The sequence below is a fragment of the Triplophysa dalaica genome, chromosome 17 (genome assembly GCF_015846415.1).
Source record: "Triplophysa dalaica isolate WHDGS20190420 chromosome 17, ASM1584641v1, whole genome shotgun sequence".
In the NCBI taxonomy this organism is placed as follows: domain Eukaryota; kingdom Metazoa; phylum Chordata; class Actinopteri; order Cypriniformes; family Nemacheilidae; genus Triplophysa; species Triplophysa dalaica.
The window spans coordinates 454,937-477,743 of NC_079558.1; the positions used below are offsets into that span (position 1 = coordinate 454,937).

Sequence of the window (22,807 nt, forward strand, 5' to 3'; positions counted from 1 at the left end):
TTTATTTACTGTAATGTTACTTAAACCTGTGTACGACTCAACACAAAATAAGATATTTAGAGAAATGTTTTCTGCTCATACAATTGAAGTCAATGATGGCCCATGTTGCTTGGTTACCGACATTCTTCTAAATATCCTCTTTTGTGTTATTCAGAAGAAAGTAAGTCACACAGGTGTAAAAACCCACGTAGTTGAGTAAATGATCAAATATTTTTTATTTTTGGGTGAACTGTCCCTTTAAAGATGTGACAAGTTACAAAAGCATCTAAGCTTGAAGGCGAGATAAGAGCAAAACACATAAACTTCACTTTATGGTCTTGTAAAGCGAATCATAGATAGACGCACTCAAATGCCTAGAATACACAGAAGTCCTTTATCTCTGCTGACTGTTTATTTTAGCACTGTTTTTGTGTACCTTTATATTTGTCAGGAGGCATTTCTGTGAGCGAGTGTGTTTTTTGCACGTGTGTGCACATACATATACAGCAGGCCAGATGGGGAAGCGCAGCTGGCGTTCCCCCGTGTGTTTTGTTTTTGGTGCCAGTCAAATGGGTCCTGGTGTCTAATATATGCCTGGACACACTTGGCCAGGGGGGCAGAATTTTTGTGGTCCTATTTATGTTTACAGACGTTTCTGCATGAGGATTAAAGTGTGTGTGTGTGAGAGAGAGTATGAACGCAGGTGGTTGATGATGTGTGTGTGGTTGCCAGATCCTCGCACTGAAAGCTTGTGGTAAATGAGCAGGTGCTTGTGATGGGTCATTTACCCTCATTTTACTCTCTTGGCCTCAAAAGATTTTCGAGATTTTAAGCTTTTTTCCCTACTTCTCTTTCCCCTTATGTCATTTCTCTTTCATTTGCCTTGTTCAAGATCTGATGGAAAAATGACAGGAAAATCAGTGCGTGTTGCATTATGTATGAAAGTTGCCTGCCAAGAAATGATGCGAACGGAAAATGATTTGATCTAGTCGCTTAACACCCCCGCCCTCCCGTATATCTAGTCTTTATCTCGTAGATGTGTTCCAGTAATCCTCTAATGTTTCATAGATTTAATTTTATCTTCCCTACATCTAAAATGAGGTTCTCTTTATGCCGTGATGCTTTTTCTGCTGGGGTTCAGTGCTGTTTTTGTCAGAACTTGTCTTGTGCTGAACCGACATTTCCTGAGCACTGACAATTCTTTAGTGAAATGTTTAAGTTTTCAAGTTTTGGCTGTTTAATTGTATGAGTAAAGTTTGTTGTATTGTCTGAAAAAGTAGAACATTGCATATTGTGTGTGTTTTCTTCTATCCCAGTTTATCACTCATAAAGGACTGTAAGTTAACATTTGGCATGAATTAGGGGGCGGAACAATAAAAAAAAACAATACATCGTTTTCCCGATATTTCAGCATTTTTCCACCATCGGGTATCTGGGTATATTGGGTATTTTCTAGTATCGGATTCACCGATAAGCGACGCCATCTTGTGGTCATTTTGCGGGCAGGAGCGTCATTGCATCAGAGCATCTATAGGAGGCGAGACAGAAATGACAGCGTCCACAGGTTACATTTACTCCCATGCTTTAATTAATAAAGTTTATCTTACATGAGAGCAATTAATGCACAAATGAGATGTGTAATAGTTAGTGACTGATATGTAGTTTATGCAGCTTTCCTCTTATAAATAGAGACAAACTCACAGTGTCCTATAGCCTAATCCACCAATTCCTCTCCCAATAAAAACGTAACTTAACATGAATTAAATGAAACAATAAATTAATTTTATGTTGGAAATAAAAGAGATGAATTGAATTACCTTTGTTGCTCATCATTTATATTGCTGTTAACTCACTGTGTTGATGCAAGTTTTAGCATAGCCACAGCATGTAGTTAACTTCAACAAGATTAACTTGTTTAAAACACCCTAAATTATATTATCATCGACTATATATAACCATTATTTCGCTAATAAATATCTAAATAAATACAGCCTTGTTGAATTAGTTATTTATTATCTATCTTATTATCTCTATTTATTTTAATATACCGTTAGTAAATGCAGATATAAACACCGATTTGTCAGCAGGTATTTCATAAGTGTGCCAAAAATATTATGACTGTAACATACCAGTTGAGGTAGTAGTTTTATATTTCTTATGTTTTTTAATTGGTTAGAATAATTTTTCAACAAAGACACTTTGGTAACAGTGAACTTTTTTTTGCACTCCTTCAGACCCCCCTATTCATTGAATATAAATCCAAATTGTTTTGCTTTGTATGCAAGGAGGGAGTGATTGTTATAAATAAATAAAAAATCTCAGTTGGGTTGTAATCAGTATGTCAAAAACAGAAGTATAACAGTTAATAAATATCTGTTCTGCTTATCAGATATCAGGCACACAAACATGCAAATAATTGGTACAGTATCCTTATCTGTTAAAAAAATCAATATCAGTCGATCACTAAATTAAGATTGTTGATGTTATTTTGCCTTATTATTTTCCCAATTCTGATAAGTATACATACATGCCAGATTTAACTGCTCTGCTGAAATTTCATCTTACCCATCATGATTGTCCTACCAGGCAAGCCCACATATTACATCATTTCTGGCATTGTTGAACATTCTTCATATTGATTTACAGAGATAATCCACCCCAAAATTTAAATGATGGTAGATAGTTAGAACTGTTGGTTGCTAACATTTCCCAAATATCTTTCTTTTTTGTTCACCAGACAATTGAATTTATAAAGGTTTGGAACATCTGGAGGGTGAGTAAATGATGACAGATTTATCTTCGGGTTAGTCATTTACCTTTTTATGACTTATTAACAGTAAATAAATAAAACAAGACTGGCAAATTCCAAATTGCATGGTTGTCACGTGTGCTTCGTGAAAAAATTGCCGCTCTTTGTAATAAATCAGTTGAACCACTTAAGTGTATGTTCAGAATAGCATAACACACAATACTCTTCATCTTTCATTCACAAATCCATCTGAATCAACATCCTGACTCATCCGTCTCCATCGGTTGGACAACTCACTGGCTCAATGTAATTGTCTGGAACTGTTTTAGAGAACAAAACACCCACGACCAGCAGATTATAGACATTTGAGCTTTGCAGTGAATAGCGGTTTATGATGTTTTCTCTAGAACAAAGGAGATCTTCGTATTATCATGTTTAATATCACACGCAAAGTCTTAGATGTACTAACTTCATTAACAGCAATTCATAAGAACATCATTCAGGCCAAACTGAACGTGCTGTAATGAACTCCCGAAAAGATTTTCATCTGAGCCCGATGTTAGGTCAACTTTGATGCCGCAGCACAAGGAGAAGATGAAAAAGAAACAGTGGACGATAAAATAAGTTTCACGTTAGCCATGCACCAGAGGAACAAATGTTAAACACAGATTTATTTTCTTGCGATGAAAATTAGGCGAGCGTACTAAAAATACATCGTTTTATTGTCAAATCCCTGCTTTGAAGCTCTGATCCCAAACGCCTCTTTGATCTCTGACCTTGATTCCAGCTAGGCATGTTTAAGGCTAAGCAGATGCCATGAAAGGCTCAGAGGAATCAGAAATACTTTAATAAAACCACTTTGAAGATTTTGAGATCTGCGCACGGCTCTGCGAAAATAAGATTCAACCCCCCTCCTTCGTTCTACGCCCTCCTCGTTCCCGATCTCCATTCTTCTTCGTGACCTCTCTCTCTCTTTTATGTTGCAGACACTTGGAAATCCACCATCGGGTCTCCATCAGTGAAGAGAGAGAGGCAGATTTAGTGGTTGATAAGCAGTCAGGCGCACGGGCGTACGCCTCAGCGGGGCACCAGTACTCAGCCCAGAGCAAACCACTTTCCCAGCAACCCTTAATGGACAATATTACATGAAATTGTGTCTATTGTTGAGCAGCTGGGAGTCGGGAAGTATCAGAAGCGTCTTCTTCTGCGCGAGACGGCTGAGAGGTTCGAGTGGAAAGCAAGTCTGGCCAGCTAAGACTGTTTGCTTTTCTGTGAAGATATTGCGGACATCATGTTTTGTATGGCAAGAGTAGATGAACAACAGGAGCGAGCTGTTTAAATGGTTTTGCCTGAGAAAGAAAACAGTCACCGGTTAAATTGTTGCTTTATATGATGTATGTGGTCTTAGTATTTTTGTTATTTTGGGTAGATATAGATGTTCCAGCCTCAACATATTTTTTACAAGCTAATATTTGCTTTATAATTGATTCACCCAACGGGGGAAATTAAACGGATAGTTTAATTGGTTTGCTACACATTGGGTTGACCTAACACGTAGCTACTGGTAGATAGGAATACTAATGAGATTACAAAATTGTTTTCCACATTTCTGTAAGAAAGCACAAAACACATAACATAAGCTAGGTCTGAAACAGTCTCTATCAACCATATAGTGCACTACAGTAGGTGTTGCCCATTTCGTGGTCTCTTAAAATCTGAATGTAGGAAGGATGTGTACGATGTGTACTTTCCATTAAAAAATATATTTTTCGTGGAGAACCAATAAACACAAATGCTGTGTCTGAAACCACTCCCTATCTCCTATATAGTGCACAACATTAGTGTTGGCAATTTTGTTGTGTAACTTTATTCCCTTCATTTCTCTTTTAGGTGTACATTTGGTGTCTACTGTGATTTTTATGTACACTTTCCTTTAATTTTTCCATTTTCTGTAGAGAACCAATACACTCATGCTGTCTCTGAAACCGCTCCATATCTCCTATATAGTGCACAACATTAGTGTTGGCAATTTTGTTGTGTAACTTTATTCCCTTCATTTCTCTTTTAGGAGTACATTTGGTGTCCACCGTGTTTTTTATGTACACTTTCCTTTAATTTTTCCATTTTCTGTAGAGAACCAATACACTCATGCTGTGTCTGAAACCGCTCCATATCTCCTATATAGTGCACTACATTAGGTGTTGGCTATTTTGTTGTGTAACTTCCCTACATTTCCCTTTTAGGTGTACCTTTTGTGGCCATTGTGTTTTTTCCAATACTTTCCTTTAATTTTTCCATTTTCTGTAGAGAACCAATACACTCATGCTCTGTATGCAACCGCTTCAAAGGGGACTACATTAACTGTTGACCATTTTATAGTGGTGTCTTAAAGCAGAGTAAACAGCTTCAACATATATTTTCACTCACAATCCGCTCTGATTTTGCACCCTTTACAGTGTTTTTATGAATTTAATCGGAAATGCATTATTAAATGTAGGAAACAACGTTTTTGCTTCCTATCAACAAAGGCAATAAACATGGCAACCTTGATAAAAAAATTCCCATGGTTTAATATAGTAAAAATGTAGCAATCGTGTTTCTTGTGAATTTATTTGAACATTTATATAACCACTGTTTTACCATAAATATCATGGTTGAACTACGGTTACTGTATAGCAATAACATGGTTCATTTGTGGTGACCATGGTTTCTTTTGTAGTAAATATATTTTGGCTTCCAACACGACCTATAAAGTCACACAGATGTTAATAAAGCAAAAGCGTTATGCTTATGACAAATATGTCAACATAATACTGTTGGATGCTTTTGTTCACTTTTTCTAAATGGACTTACCAGTCTCTCTGCTGTAAGGAACAGTGAAGGATTGAGCCAACAAACATTTAAAAAACATTTGTTTATTCTAATAATCGCCTATTTTTAACAGGAATAAGCTGTTGGAGTGATCAAACTAAGAAAAACAACAGATTTGTGGCATACGGCAGACACAGAAATATGATCTTTCACATTGTTTTGCATTTGACTACTGAAACAGTCACATGAAAATAAACATTTTTTTCATTACAGTTGTGTTTATGTGTTTATTGCGAATATGTGTTTTACAGCTCAAAGTCCAAAAGTCATAGTAACAAAAAAGAAAACAAGTAATGTAAAATAGAATAAATTAAATATTAAAATGACTGAACAAGGATTTTCTTTGCAGCTGTTGACTGACTTCCTTGGAGCATCCTTGTTTCCTAGTGTGTGACATGGGCGCTATTAGTCATATGAGCTTACAACAGCAAAAATGACATCAAGATAAATGCCTTTTATCTTCCAGCTGATCACATCATGTATACCACATCCATTATATTGTGATTATATAAGTTATCGTTTCATGCTTTATTTCTTCTGTTTAACAATAGCCAGTTGTCTGCACACTAGGAAATTCCTGTTACACAGCACTTTATGAACTCTATAGGTTTAAAAAAACTTTTTATGCTGCTCTTGTAATTTAAGCATTTGTATGAAACAGTTCACTGCCAATCTTAGACAATTAAACTTTAATAGAAGTTCAGCTATAACTTTATTCAATGGTGTTGCAACATAAGTTACTGGAGCCATTGCTCAGTTAGTAGACATGAAGGTGTAAAATACATTTCCTTTTGATGTTTTTTTAAAACCAATGATCCAACCAACAATTTTTATGTTTTCCTTGAAGTCAGCATAGATCGTTAATTCAAGATTTCTAAGCAAAACATGTATAAAATTGAATACACATCACAATAGACATTAAGCACTAAATGTTTGGGTTTTCATGCATTCGGACTTCTTTACAATGTTGCTTAACATGGTCAACTTGTCAAAAACGAGATGGATGATTAATGTAGTATTTCTGTGCTCGATACACTCTCCCAAGGATTGTATAGGTTGTACAGAAAGTTTTTTCGAACATGACGTTACATAACAACTTTTCCAAGTCCCTTATTGGGCAATTGTCCCGGAAAAGAACGCCCATGGCATGGCGAATGAAAAAGCCAGCCCCACGCGTCAACCGACGAGCGATAGAAAGACCCGCTTACCATCAACATTGGCTGCGCTGTAGGCCTGGAGCTTGCAACTCTTGCGTGAGAAGTTGAGGTGTGTTTGTTTGTTCATGGCATTTCAGTGATGGATCTTATAGAAACGGTGGATTTAACGCTGGATTTGCAGATCATTTGAAAGTGATAGATGGAGCGGTCCTAGCGCTAAAAGATGCCATACATGAACCGCACGCGCTAAGTGAAACTAATCAGGCAGCTTTGTTTTGTCGGCGAACCACTGCGTATGTGCATAATGTAAACAACACATTAAAGTGATTCAACAGTTAAGCAGGGATAATGCGATGATGTATTGTGTGCTCGTGATTTAGTTCCTCCATCCGCACACCCTCAGCAGGTCATTTGTTTTGGGAAATAATCACACAGCTGTATCTATCTTTGCTAAATGTGATCAAACTAAATACTCTTTGATGATACGAAGTACGCAATAATAGTATAGGTGCTCAAGATTCATATGAGATTGGCAGAAACTGCACGTTTAACCGGACCTTACAAATTAAAAACAGTTGAAATATAAACAATATGTATTCGTACAGACACACATGAATTATAAAGAGTTAAACATTTTCAATCATTTTTATTTTATGATCATATGCATAACCTTTCCTTTCTGTTGATAATTCTGTGATCTGTTTTAAATCAATTATATTTTCCCAGGTCAACTACTGGTGATGAACGTTGAGATGACTGCTGAAAATCTACAGAAGATTTCTTCAGCGTGGCATCTCCTTGCAATATTAAAGTAAGTTGACGCATACACACACACAAACAGGCAACACAAGTGCACAATAACACAGACTCGCTCACGTGTACGGCCAGAGCGTGAGGTGAGTACGCTATTAGCTTGACGACAGTGATACAAGCCAGTCAGACCGCTGTGAATCTCATCGATCAAACCACAATGAAAGTCAAGCTGAGCACTGATGAAAAAATTGTGTGGGAAGCTGTGATGCATTCTGGGAAACGGTTGTAGCCCATTTGTCTCCAGCAGCTCTTAAGCATAAGACGAGTAAGAGAGGAGATTTCACAGCATGCGGTTTATGTATTTTGTAAACCTGTTCGTAACATTGATGTGATAAATATGTTAAGGCGCGTGTTAGGTGAATGGTCCCTTGCTTGATAAACATTAATATGCTATAAACCACAAAAGAAATTAATAGTTGAGCGTTTTTACAAATTGTTGCTGTTTTGCATAGAAAAGTTCTTAGTGAGCAAAATGTTCTTTCATGTATTTGGTAAGAGATTCTCTGTATCTCACAACGTTACAATGTGAATGCTAACCTTCAGTCCTTGATCTAATAGCATTTCTAAAATCCAAATTCAACTGAATCTGGATCAGCGGCTTCAAGGAAAAATATGGGGAAAATATTTAATAAAACATTTTTACGCTTCTCATTTTACTTGACCTCAAATACTGGAATTGAAGTAAAAAATGTGTACAAATTTAGCACTTAACTCTATAACAATTGGTGGTTCAAGTACAGCAGTCATCATCTCATCTGGTTTTAAAGAATTAAAGGAATAAGTCTGATGCTCAGATCAGTCACTTCAGAGCAGTCTCAACCAGGATGGCATTCAAGAGGACTTCAAATGATAAAAAAGACAAAATGGGCATAATTTCAGTTTATCTTCAATTACTCTCCCTCAAATTGTTCATAATCTGTATAATTATTTTTGTTCTGATGAATAAAGAGATAGATATTTGGAAGAATGCTTGTAACCTAACAGTTCTTTGCAACCATTGACTACCACAGTAGGAAAAATTACTTTATAATTAATTTTTGTTCTGTTAAACACAAAAGAAGATAATTTGAAGAATGGAAAAGCAAACAGTCCTGGGGCCCTCTTGACTACCATAGTAATGTTCCCTATATGGTAGCCAATGGTGACCAAATACTGTTTTGTTTCAAGCATTCTTCCAAATATCTTTCTCTGTGTTCATCAGTCAAATAAATATATAGAGATTTGGAACAACTCAGGGGTGAGTTGAGTAAATGATGATAGAATTTGATCCCATTTGAATAAACGAAATCAGACGTCAAAAAAGTTGAGATCCACTCCTGTTAGAAACATTGTTGTGTGCGGTCCTCTCCTTATTTCATTCATTCTTTAAATTATAACCAAAAATGTTATATCACCCCAGTCTTGTTTATTCCTGTAAATTCCACAATTAGTAGATGAATCCAAAGATGTCCTGTGTTAATAAATCTCCCTCAAATGTAATTTAGAAAACTAATCCATCCAAGTAGCGATTAAGGCTTTTAAACAAAGATTTCGTCATCAGAATTTGGAGCTTTGGTTTTCCTGTGCAATGCTGCAGTATAATCCGAAGCGTGCAGTTCTGCGCACATAGTGCCGTTTTCAAAGGCATTTAATCAAAGATGAAATTAGTTATTAGTGAAAGGCTGTTGGCAACCTAACAGTGTCGTTCTAAATGCCTCCCTCAAGGGCTGAAGTAATCGACATTTGTTTTGCTTTGTTTAGATAGATACGGATACCCCCAGGGGCCACTATTAGTAAAACTGTCACACACACGCTGACTGAAAGGCAGTCAGAAATAAGCGTGCGTAGAGGATGAGGTCTGTACCATAACAGAACGTTACAAAGCCGCCGAGCACAACTCTGAAGAGACGGCTGATCGGATGGACTTTTTTACTCTTTGAAAGACAATTTATTTTCCGTCTGTCCAGAATATAAATCAAAATAGAGTGAAAGTAAAAAGATGCAAATTTAATCAAAACTTTGATGGATTCTTGTGTTATTGAAAGGAAATCACTGAGCGGGGCCGTGACATTTTGGAGATAATTTAACAGATTGCGTGCCATTGTTCTGAAATCGGAGCCAAGCATTCTGTGAAGATCTGACAGGTGCTGCGTGCTCAACACACATCGACAAACCACGATTATCTTTCCCACAATAAATTTAATTCCAGGGCGATAATACCATTGTTGACAATAGAAAAATATCATCTCAGGTCTGCCCATCGCACAAATATCAGAATGCATTACAAATAACAAATTGGCTGGGTTTATCATTTCATTGCATCGGTCTGTCTGTTTACTGGATACAGCGAGTACTTTTTGGGCTAGATGTCACATGGGAAAGTTGTCACAATGGCTAAATCTTAATGACTAAAGTGCGAGTAAACAGTATGTTAAATAATCTGTATTTGTATGTTAGTTTCATTCACTTCAATAGACAAATGGTCCTATTTTAATTATTTTACAAATTATTTTTGTAAAATACAGAAGTGGCCAAAGGGGATGTCCAACTTTGGAAATTGACATCTTTATGCTTTATTCAATATATTATAAAATATAGATTCAAAGTTTTTTTGTGTTGTGTAGTTTTGCTCGGTATGTAAACTGATGCTCACCTTTGGGAAGAATTCAAGGAAGCTTGGAAAAATTGTGCCAAATATCTTTTTGAGGCCCAAGAGAATGACAACAAAATAAGATCAACAAAATGTTATTAACTGATAAAACTGCAGTCAGAACTTTATTTCCTGTGAGCTTTTTGTTATTCTGTGCATTTTTTGTATATTTGAAACCCATATTCCCTAATATGCTTTAATTCAGTGTTTTTTCCAGTTTGTACCACATTAAACCCAAATGTTCTATAAATGTGCCCTCCATGCATAACTTTTGGCCAACTATTGTTAATTTATAAACTATAATTTTAATATCATCGTATTATTGCATTTGTTGGGTAAATGAGCACAAGCAAAAAACGGCACTCTTTAAGAAAGTGATGCCATAAAATAACCATTTTTATTATTCAAAAAAACATTTACTCAAAGGATTATTAAAAAAAAAAAAGTTATTTTAAAGGGGTCATATGATTAGATTTTAGATTAGATTAGATTCAACTTTATTGTCATTACACATATACAAGTACAGTGTAACGAAATGTAGTTTAGGTCTAACCAGAAGTGCAATTAGCAAGTGCAGGATATACAGTGTGAATAAATACAGAATACAATATTAGGAAAATACTATACAATGGGCATGTACAATGAAAATATGACAGTCGGTATGTACTATGAACAATATATACAGAAGGCTATATACTGTGAACATTAATGTACAGGTGGTTATGAACAGATAACAATATAGACTATACAATAGTGCAAGTGACTTGAGTGTGCATTAGTTACAGACATTAGCTATTAAAGTTACAGTGCAGTAGATGAGTTGATGCGGTTATTAAAGGTACAGTGCAGTACATGAGTTAATGCAGTTATTGAAGTTATAGTGCAATACGTGAGTAGATGCAGTTATACATTTACAGTGCAGTAGATGAGTTAGAGCAGTTATTGAAGTTACAGTGCAGTAGATGCGTTAATGCGGTTATTAAGGTCACAGTGCAGTAGATGAGTTAATGCAGTTATTGAAGTTACAGTGCAGTAGATGCGTTAATGCGGTTATTAAGGTCACAGTGCAGTAGATGAGTTAATGCAGTTATTGAAGTTACACTGCAGTAGATGAGTTAATGCAGTTATTGAAGTTATAGTGCAGTAGATGAGTTAATGCAGTTATTGAAGTTACAGTGCAGTAGATGAGTTAATGCAGTTATTGAAGTTACAGTGCAGTAGATGCGTTAATGCGGTTATTAAGGTCACAGTGCAGTAGATGAGTTAATGCAGTTATTGAAGTTACAGTGCAGTAGATGCGTTAATGCGGTTATTAAGGTCACAGTGCAGTAGATGAGTTAATGCAGTTATTGAAGTTACACTGCAGTAGATGAGTTAATGCAGTTATTGAAGTTATAGTGCAGTAGATGAGTTAATGCAGTTATTGAAGTTACAGTGCAGTAGATGAGTTAATGCAGTTATTGAAGTTACAGTGCAGTAGATGAGTTAATGCAGTTATTGAAGTTATAGTGCAGTAGATGAGTTAATGCAGTTATTGAAGTTACAGTGCAGTAGATGAGTTAATGCAGTTATTGAAGTTACAGTGCAGTAGATGCGTTAATGCGGTTAATAAGGTCACAGTGCAGTAGATGAGTTAATGCAGTTATTGAAGTTATAGTGCAATAGATGAGTAGATGCAGTTAGCTATGCAATAGATGCAGTAATGCAATAGATGAGTTACAGTGCAGATATGGCTTAAATGAATATTATCATTTGTTTAAGATGTAATGTAATGTGTATACACAATTTAAGGTTAAAAATGCTGTATTTTCCACATACCGTGCATGTTTGTATCTCTTCTTTGCCCCGCCTCTCTGAAACACACAGATTTTTTACAACGCTCATCGCTCTGACAGCGAGGTGTGCTATTATTGGCCAGTTCACAACTGCGTAGTGATCGAATACTGCAAGCATGTGACGGAAATGTAACGCCTCTTACCATATTTGGTACATCAAGTTCCAACGCAATTATACTGACAGGTTCGCCCACTTTACTTGCGTATGCATTTGTGCGGTCTTACTCAAAGCATACCACAAACAGACGTAGATTTGTGGGGGTGTGGTGACATGAGGCATTTCCGGCAGGTCTCGGTGAGCATTCGCTTTTGGATAGTATGCCTAATTTGTTCCCACACGGTAATTTTCGCAATTTTACGTGTCTTATACATTCATGGACAATTTATTTACACCATATTTATGCCATATGACCCCTTTAAAGAACCCTTGAAACAGGAAAGGTTCTTTGGATTTGAAAGGTTCTTTATGGGACCAGTCACCCAAAAATGGTTCTTCTATGGGATGGTGAAGCACACTTAGGAGTGTGTTTAGAATATCATTATTACTCTCTTTTAAAAGACTTTTTCCGCCTGCCATTTTTTGTTTTATGCTAACCTCATTTTACTAGCTCAATTAACAAATTTCTAAACTTAGTTTTTGACATGTAAATGTTTTATTTTTGGCTTGGGGGTGTTTTAAAAAGTTATGTGGTAATATTCAGTTCTCTGTTTGCAAAGGTTATAAAGAGCAAGGGCAAGTTGATTCCTCTCAATATGACCCCTTTTAGACATGTTAGTGTGGGTGGGAACTGAACCCTCTACCCAGTGCATGTTAATCAAATCTTCACCGAATCGCCTGAAATGATTGCAGTTCCAGTAAAGTGGAGCGGCACTTTCGAGCGAGACTTTCGACCTCATCGAAAACGAGCGCTGACAATTTAGCTACGCTCCATTACACACTGAAAACACAGCGGTGCTGTAGAGAGGAGTCGCTGGTGAAGAACCAGTGTCAGAATGTGACTCTGGAGGTTTTTTGGTGACCAGCTTTAGATTCCACTGTATTATATTCGGCTGGCCGGAGATGTGAGAGACTTGACGCCTCTGTTCTAATCCAAATTCCCCTCCTAATTCTTTCCTCCCAAACATTAGTTTCCAGACACTCACAGTTTAATTATTAAAGTCGCTCTGTGAAATACAGCACTGTGGAAAATCCAGAGAGGCGCGGGGTGTACTTTTGGGAGAAATTTTAATACGTTAGGAGAAAATGGAGAGAGATATGTTTGCGCTCGACAATGTTTTGCATTTCGTTAAGACGACATAAACAAATTATAAAGGAAACATTTCAAACAGAAAAACAGGATGGATATGGACAATTTATGACAGCAATAAACAATTAATTAAATATATAAAATAACCTCAATCTAAAGGTTTAAAGGAGCAAGAATAAGGGCAGTCAAAGGATTAATCGCAAGTAATTAAAGGTATAGAGAGAATAAAGGTTTGTGTTTACATACTATATTTCTGTGTTCTGTGCGGATTTATTTTGTAATTATAAACAAAAAAAAGCAAAAACAGACATTATATATGTGACCCTGGACAACAAAACCAGTCTTTTGGGTACATTTTTCGAAATTGAGATGTTTGTATAATCTGAAGGCTGAATAAATAAGCCTTCTATTGATGTATGAGTTGTTAGAATAGGACAATGTCTGGCTGGGATAAAACTTTTTAAACTCTGGAATCTGAGACTGCAAAAAAATCAAAATATTTAGTAAATTCCCTTTGAAGTTGTTATTCATGGGCACTGTAGCAGGCCATCCACTCACAAAATAGAGTTTTTATATATTCAGTGTAGGAAATGTACAAAATATCTTCATGGAACATGATCTTTACTTAATAAGTCTGGCATAAAAGAAAAATGAATAATTTTGACCCATACAATTTATTTTTGTCTTTTACTAAATATGTTCCAGTGCTACTTAAGACTGGTTTTGTGATACAGGGTCACTTATATGTATTTTTTATTTTAGGAAATAGTGACATGTATTTATTTATTTTTACCAATAATTTAAATTATCAATAATTGTTTATTCATATGTTTAATTATTTTATATTTTTCTTAAATATATGGAAATCGTGATAAATCGTTTGACAGCCCTAGCAAGAATACTAAATTAAACTTTTATTTGCATGCTTTTTATACTTTATGCATACAAGTTTATATTATTTTTTGACAGCACTTTCAATGAGGGTTGTTTGAAGATAGAAAGTTAACATAATCAAGGTTTTTGCTTGTTTAGTAATATACATTAATTTAGTGATCAAATAAAATACATAAAATAAAAAGGTTTGCACAAGTAAGTTGGATTCATGGACTGATAACTTCACTGTTCATGTGATGTATTGTGCGCAACTGCAATAAATATACACATGCTTTACAGAATAATAACAATATTGCTTTCTCAGATTTGTTTCAGATTTCAGCTATTGCCAGTTTTGCTACCAATATCATTAAAACATCCAGCAGTAAGAATGCGCACAATGACGAACAACACCGGTGACCTTGGATCTTCCAGTAAAAATTAGCAATCAATGTAAATGAATCTCAATGGAAGTATCCTAATTATAAGAGTCATGGTGTTGAATAACTTATTTCAAATGAATACTAGTATAATTTTGTCATGTTGTGTTTCTGTAGCTCACTTGGGAGAGGTCATGGGTTCGAATCGCACAAACAGATGTACAGATAAAATGTAAATGTTGAATGTACTCGCTTTGCATAAAAGCATCTGCAAAATACATAAATATAAAATCTACATAATGTTCAACTCACTTTTTTTGTTTACGGTTCATCTTAAGGGTACAAATCGGATGAGCGTCTAGACGGCGTGAGAACATCTGTACTGCAGCCCCTCGCTTTACCGTAACAGAGGGATTTCTAATTAAACGTACACTGACAGCTACATTATTTAAATATGTATAGGCTCATGTCAGCTCGCCGCAAACACCGTCCCGTGAAGGAGCTCATTAGCCCAGTAGCTTAAAATAAGACGACACAGACACGATCAGACATCTGCATTGTAATTCGGCGACTTTGCGACACCAATTACGCCAACACGAAATTGAGAAAAGTCGTGCCGTTTTCACCCTGTTCCGCGCCGCCCTTATTCATCTTGTGTCATGACCGTGAGAAAGGCAGAGGCGGCTTTTGTATTGCTGTTTAAGTAAGCCAGCACGCCTGTGAGCCACCAGTGCGACCCATCACTCAAACGCTGTTAAATTAGCTTTCCCGCGTGTCATGTCGAAGTCGCCGGATCCCGTCTCGGCATGAAGTCGCCCCGAAGCTCTTCCTGTCAGCTTCCATATCTCAGCCGACGTGTCAGGCCGCTCCGTGGGCACGCCGAGGTTCCCGAAAGGCGGCTCTGCTGGCGGAGGCCATGCATCACCTGAAGACAAACCCTCACCTCTCTTTCTGTTTATCTCGTTCTAAGCGAGACACCGCGGGGGCCAGATATGCAAAGGGGAGAAATCGACGGCTTTAGTTTCTCTCTGCTTTTCTCTTTTTGCTCCTTATCTCGAAAACAGAGAGGGCTACTCACAAAAGACTGACTTTTTTAAACGGTCTCTTTCTCTGTTTCACTTTTGACATCGCGCCGAAGTGAGAGGACGGGGGTCACCTGCCAAAAAACATTTTCTCTTTTCACGTACAGCTTTTTTACCCATTTGCTTTTCACGACAACACAAAGAAACTCATTTAGAGCTTTGGAAAGTCAGATCCGTGAATGTAACGACGCTCGTCTGTACTATCACCGATACTCAGCCTCTCAGTCTCGGTGACTATAAATGAATTTGCGCACAAAGCAAATGGTTCAGAATGGAGCGAGGCTGCTGGATTTATGAAGGCGATATCGCATTTGAAAAGATGCGTGTTAAGGTAGAATTCTCCAGAAGAGGTCCAGTTGAAAAATCAAGAATTTCCCCTCTTGTCCAAGCCAGATCTGTTTGGTGGGTTAGTTTGGTGGTTTTCCCCTACTGGTGGATGTCGTAACTACACCACTGAGCTCAAAAGCATATTTTTTTAAAATTCTGATGGTATGATAAAAATTAACATGTTATTTCTTAGTACGGATATGTTTTACTAGTAAACTAATAGTAATAGTCTTTTTTGCAATGATCCAAATGGATAACCTATACAATTATACCAACCTGTATATTTGATCAGTATGTGTATTCACTTGGTTTAAATCCAAAACCTTAGCCTTGCTACCTCAATGCTCTACCATTTGCTAACAATTCTCTACAAATAAATATTTTTCCTTGTCTGCATCCTTAGATGCAAATAAAGTTTAATTTCTTGTAAAGATAGATAGATTTGGCTAATGTTGTCAGGAGCTACCAGAATTGCTTTTGTGTTGGCTGAATCTTTATTTAGAAACCTGGCACCGGAGAATTTGATCAATCAGAAAGGATCCTGGTTTTTAGCAAAAAATTCTACAACGTCACCAACATTTTGGATTGCCTGGTTGTAAGTAAATTAAAAGCAAATTTCTATTTTTTTTGCTGAACTAGCCGTCTGTAGCAAAACACAGCAATGCATCATAACATTCTACAAACTGTTGTGATAAAAACAACTCAATCCGTCTTAATTAATGGGATAGTTCACTCCCAAAAAATCTGTTATCATTTGTTTTTGTCATCTCAAACCTTTAGGACTCTTGTTTCTTCGGTAGAACACAAAAGAAGATATTTTGAAGAATGTTGTTAACTGGCCCCCATTGACTTGCATTGGTTTTGTGTCCATACAACAGTAGTCCATAGAATAGAAGTGAATGGGTGCCAATGCTGTTCGGTTACCAACTTTCTTCAAAATATCTTCTTTTGTGTTCTGCGGAAGACAGTCAAACAGGTTTGAAATGACAAAAAGGTCAGTAATGATGATGAAAAAATCATTTTTGGGTGAACTATCACTTTAAGAACACATACCTTTTAAGACTGAACACATTAGCAATCACCAGATCACATCTGCAACTGGAGTGCAGTGATGCAGAACCCTCACCTTAGCAACCACATAGCAACACATATTTATACACCTACTATTTGTTACATGATGTTGTTGTGTTATTTGAATGTATAGCCGTATCCGACCGGATTCCACTTCACTGTAGGGAAAAACAGAAATGAACCATATCCAGATGATCTCATGAGAGGTAGCTTGTGTATTTCGGTCTGGGAATGAGACAGGCTAGGGACTGTAAAATCCAAACAAGACATACCATTGTCTTCTGAGGTTATATTCATCCACAGCACAGATTCACAATCTCTGTTCAACATGTCTCATTCTGACCGCCTGTGTTTTTGTCTGCCTCCTTTTTCCTGTTTCATTGTTTTTTTCAGAAGTAGCTCCAGATGATCAGACAGAAGGCACGTGCGTGGAGCCAACAGGAGTCACAGGCAGTTCATTATTATTATACAACTTCATAAAGAGAGAACACTGCCATGAGGTCATAAAACATTGCAAAAAACAATTTCTTTTTTGGGTCTTGGGTCCTATTCAAAGCGAAGCTGGTTCATCTTAGAGAAGTTTGCAGTTTCATCTTGGGGGAGAAGAGCTATCAGACAAAGGAAATGTGTCTGTACTGAAGCTGGAGAGAGCTTTCTAAAGATGCACAAAGAAGATGCACTAAAAATCACTGTCAGGCCGCTTCAAATCCATCCATCTCTCCTCTGTTTGCAGTAACAGGCTTTTCCGTGGTAGTTGGTGCATAGCGTCAGACCGGCGTTGGCTCGGTCCATCCTGCCACTGGAACGGATTGCTCTCATTAGATTCTTTAGCCTCTGGGTCAACTCCAGCTTCTGGATCTGCGAGCGAGCTGATATTCCAGAACCCGGGCCAATTTCTCTTATGTTTTCTTTATCGCTCGTGCGCTCGAGAGCATGTGGGAGACATCCGGTATTGTGATGAAGAGTTTTACGCAAGACTGACTTTTCCATTTTTTTATTTTTCACTCCCACTGGAATTTAACTCCGCTCTCCCAATTTATAATAATTATCTTCCTTTTCAGTTTGGGTCATGTTCCACAATCTTTTTATCATCAAAATAATAGCAAAATTATGGACACTTAAACCCAGGTTAACGCCGTATTAAACCTGTAGAAATGCAGCGCGGGTCTCTAGGGTATCCCATCACTTATGGAATTTGGAAACGTCCGAGTTTTGTTTATCGCGCAATTAAATGTTTCTGAACTATGAAATGAGTGATGCCTAAATTCATTCGAAATGCAATAAACGGGACGTGTTTTCCAAGAACGTCTGGGATCTTTTTAACATGCCGTGGAAGGTTAGCGCATCAGCGCTGCTTGAATTTATTTTCCATTCTCCCTTTATCACGGGCTGACGGCAAATATTAAAAATGAATTAACTCAAAGATAAATGTTTAATGGATTGTCTTATTACACTATTTGAATGAAATGAGAGGATCTGCATCAAGGAATGTGGGAATCGCAGCGCGTTTGCAATCAAATGGAGCAAAAGACGGCAGTGTTTTGTAGAGCTATGATGTTTGAAACTACATGTATATTATTTATATTCCTTTTATTATCCAAGAGCTCAAAGTGAGCCAGTGTCGGTTTTGATCATCTTTTTCTACATATACAAAGCTATGACACAAAAGCTGATGTGTTCCATTCTAATTTGATTTTAGATTTGAGTTTGACCCCCAAAAATTAAATTCTGCCATTAAGCACCAAATGGCACCCTGTAATGTGGGAACCAAATTATATAGCAAGCTGCTCTTTTTTATTCAAATCATTATTCTGTCAAGCTCCAAAAAGCACAATGTGAGAAATGAAAATGCTTTCCATACAATTATGGTCTTTATTGGTCATAAGTAGCTGAGTGCCAACTAAATTGAAATGCCGGAACTATTTTTCAGTAGAATCGGTTTGGAATGGGTTAAAAGGACATATATTTTCTTAAATTACAAAGACAAACATTTAGAATAATATGCCTTCCAGAGTTGCCAGTTCTCTGGTTTTCACGCAAAATTGTGCTGCTTTCCAACTGCTGCTGTGGGCTGTTTTTATTCCGTGCCTTAAGAGCAGAAGGATTGTGTTCATCTGTGGTAATTGTAGTAAATTGAAGTTAGATATGAAACCAGATGTGTTTATGACAACTTCTGTACAGTGATTTTAAAGTAATTACTGTGTAATGCATAAAAGCGGCTTTAAATTATGTAATTGTGTAATGTAAGGTATACATTTCATATTTAGAAATATATTTTTATATATTCTTTTTATATAATAAATATTTATTTTTATTTTTGGGATGGGATGGGGTTGTTAGGCTTCTTGGACTTGTTTTTATTGGCAACTGTGTTAGTTTCGTCCTGCAAATCTGGCAACACTGATGCTCTAATGTAGTACACAATAAAAACATGCATTTAAAAAAAGAAAAAGGGTACATTTTGATTGCTTTTTTTATATATTGTGAATTTGTGATTAAACAGAATTTGGTATAAACCTCACAAATGTTTTCTAAGATTATCTCAGATTATTTCTCATTTTATTCATGCAGCTGTTCCGTTTAGGTTCGCCTTTGCTTTGCTTTCATCTCCAACTCTATGGCTCCAGATGATTTTTATCAATGATCTTGTATATATTATGATCATATAGTCCACACTTATGCCCCAGTATGACCAGCAAACTTTAGTAATTGTCTCCTGTGCACCGAACACCAGAGCGCCACAAGAATGGATGGAAAACTGCCCACAACATCATTTATACAACGTCATTTAGGCAACACAGAATAACTCGCAAGACACACGAGGGAGTCTAGATAAAGGTTTGGGATGATTTGAGCGCAATTACTTTCATCTGTATAGTGATTGGTCTCTTTTCCGTCTTTGACAAATGAGCAAGACAGAATGAGCAATTTGGCTGATGTGACATGAAAGATGGATTCATTCATTTTCTGGTGGAATACAGAGACAGACGGCTGAAGAATTAGCTTTTGTGGTGAGGTGGTTATTATAGACTGCAATGACCCACAATAGGGAAAATGGGGGGTTTGAAAACAAACGATTCGCTCTTATGCGGTTTTCTGAACGCACACCAACCCGATGTGTGTTTCTCGCCATAATGACCCCATTGCGTCAAACCTTCCTCCCTCTCATACGTGCCCGGGTCAGTTGTCCGTAATAACGTTGCGCACCCACAAACACCTCCCCGTGTACCAAAGCATCATTGCTCTCAAGGACGAAGCTGACAGCTACGGGCTACGGGTCCATTACTTAGAAGGAAATCGCCCACTTGAGCAAAAGACATCCCTGTGGTTTCATGAAACATGTTTCATGGCAGACACTTCTGGCTAAAGTAAGGGACATAAATTAAACATGCAGACCCCCGGTTCTAATCGCCAAGGTGTCTGCGGTGGAAGTCTACCATTATGTCTTCTAGAGCCGGTGTGAAAAATGAAACCCTTACAGCTGGGGAGGGAGCGAGAGGCTTACGATGAAATTAAGCATGCTGATGTGCCGTGCGAGAGCAGCTGGGGGAGGCAGCATTGCATTACCTGTGTGTGTAATCTGAAGAGAGCCGAGCCGAAGAGAGAATTTCATGAGACAGGCTGTGCGCGCGAATCCACCGGGTCTGTTATTGGAAATGTATTTATGCACCCGTTGCTGGAAACGCGAGCGTGCTGGTTTGAAATGGAGAACTGAGGACTTGGAACATCCAAGCAGAAAAGGTGATGGGAATTAAGTCATGTAAAAATATTACATAGGTAAAAACTGGGAAGGCTTGACTGAAATGTTTCTAATGATATTTTGCTTTGAAGCCACATGCTTGGGTTTCAAATAAGTTTTGTACAGAAACATATAATTGTGCCAACATATTTGTTTCTTTCATTACAAAACTTATCTTATATTCCAAAAAGATGGCTTTGAAATGGATGACTTGTGAATGAAAAGCAGCCACTAAGAGGCCACAATAGATGGGAGCTCCATAAATCCTTTTTAAAAAGCATCCCAAGGTGAGACCTCAAGAAGCTGACTGATGCCATGAGAAGATTTTAATCAATTCTTAGTAAAGAGCAGCTACAAAAAAGATGCTAAAATATAAAAATTCTGTAGAAAAAAACCCCAGTATTGGTAAAGAATTACTTGTATATGTTAACTAGAATATCACTATACCGCTACCCCCATTTACTTCTATGAGTTTTTAAAGCAGTCTTTACCGCAACAACATGGTGACACCATTGACATATCGCAGCAGCGGGTCAAAGCGTTAAATCTAGTGTATCTGTGTGTCTATGATCAGTGCAACTTATTTTTCTTTTCTATCTTTATAAGATTTAGTGTTCCAGGAGGTGATTTCTGCACCTCTAGTGGAACCAAATAGAATTGCAACCAATGGAATTACAAAACCATTCCCCATTCTCTGAAAATTCAAACAAAACTCTATGAACAGTTTTTGTTTTACATGTTTATTTTCTATCCTTTCTTTGCAGTTTTTAATTTTTTTGACCATCGTGGAGACAAGTGTGAACTCTTAGGAATCAATTTCACGCAGATTGTATAGACTTTATGGTTTCAGCAGCAACAACATTAACAAACGTTACGCAGCAAAAGTAACTTCTGGTAGACCTCCGCAAAGAATCAATTACCGTTTAGTAGTTTTAATTTTATGGAATTTATATATTAATTAATATTAATATAAATAAAATATAAAGTAAATTGTTATATTAGAACCAAAAACAGACCGGAAGCTAACTTCGGGCCATGCGCGTGTCCAATAAAACAGTCTATATGCATGGTGCTAAAAACCCAAACATCTGCATACATTTTTCTTTGAAATCATTTTATGCAGAGTCAGCGATAATCGTGGTTGTTAAATTCAGCAGAGCTATATCGACTAATTTCATGTACTCTCCTGTCGTTTCGCAGATCCATGTGTTTTCGAAGAGAGCTGATGAATGCTGCGCCTCATGTTCGAGATGGCAACATTGCAAGCAAATAGTGTGTGCTTTAATTAACTCAGCTGAACGAGAGAAGTATGAGGAGTCAGTATTTATTATGTCCTGAGACAGCCGGGCCAGGGCTGTGCCAGCGTCCCAAAGCAACCCTGATAGCTTAATTGCCCCGAGGCGAATAGACTACACTTATCAACCGCAGTCACTTTCCTAGATGCTACAATAATGCAACGCAATCACAATGAGAGACGGAGCAATAGTGCTTTCTGATTAAAAGCATCCGAGATGCATCCATGGGATTAATTGATGGATAAGATCCCTGTACGTACATAAATAACACGTTTATGAGACACAGCTGTTGATGGCAGAAATGTTTCACATGGGGTTGGTACGTCACATTGAAATGTACAAATTTATTTCAAATAGTTGAGTTAAAATGACATTGTCGTAGATTCAGCACTTGTTTGGATTATAAAAAGCTGTTACAAACCAGAATGGAGTCTGATGGTTGGATGTAAAACTCTAATGGGCATGACAGTACACTTCCACAAGTCTACATGTTATAACCATGAGCTCACCAGTGAACAAAAAACTCTTGTGTAAGTTGATTTAGTTGTATTGCATTATGTTGATATCAAAAACATCCAATGCTTCATTACAGTACCATAACAGAACTACAAACTACATTAAGTGATAGTTCAACCAAAAATGAAAATTCTGTCATCATTAATTCACCCTCATGCCATTTCAAACCTGTATGACTTTCTGCAGAACAAAAAAATAAGATATTTTGAAGAATGTTGGCAACCAAACAACAGCGACACCCATT

The 22,807-nt window shown here is 37.1% G+C and overlaps 1 protein-coding gene across 1 annotated transcript in view; it reads right to left on the minus strand.

Moving 5' to 3' along the window:
• Window positions 1–15,661, minus strand: part of si:ch211-27e6.1 (serine/threonine-protein kinase H2) — a 52,631-nt gene extending 36,970 nt beyond the window's left edge. Inside the window, exons 1-2 of the mRNA XM_056771988.1 lie at window positions 15,623–15,661; window positions 15,284–15,498 (exon numbers count right to left, since the gene is read on the minus strand). Coding sequence (XP_056627966.1) covers window positions 15,284–15,498; window positions 15,623–15,661 — 254 coding nt within the window. The remainder of the gene's footprint in view (window positions 1–15,283; window positions 15,499–15,622) is intronic.
• Window positions 15,662–22,807: the final 7,146 nt, after the last annotated feature.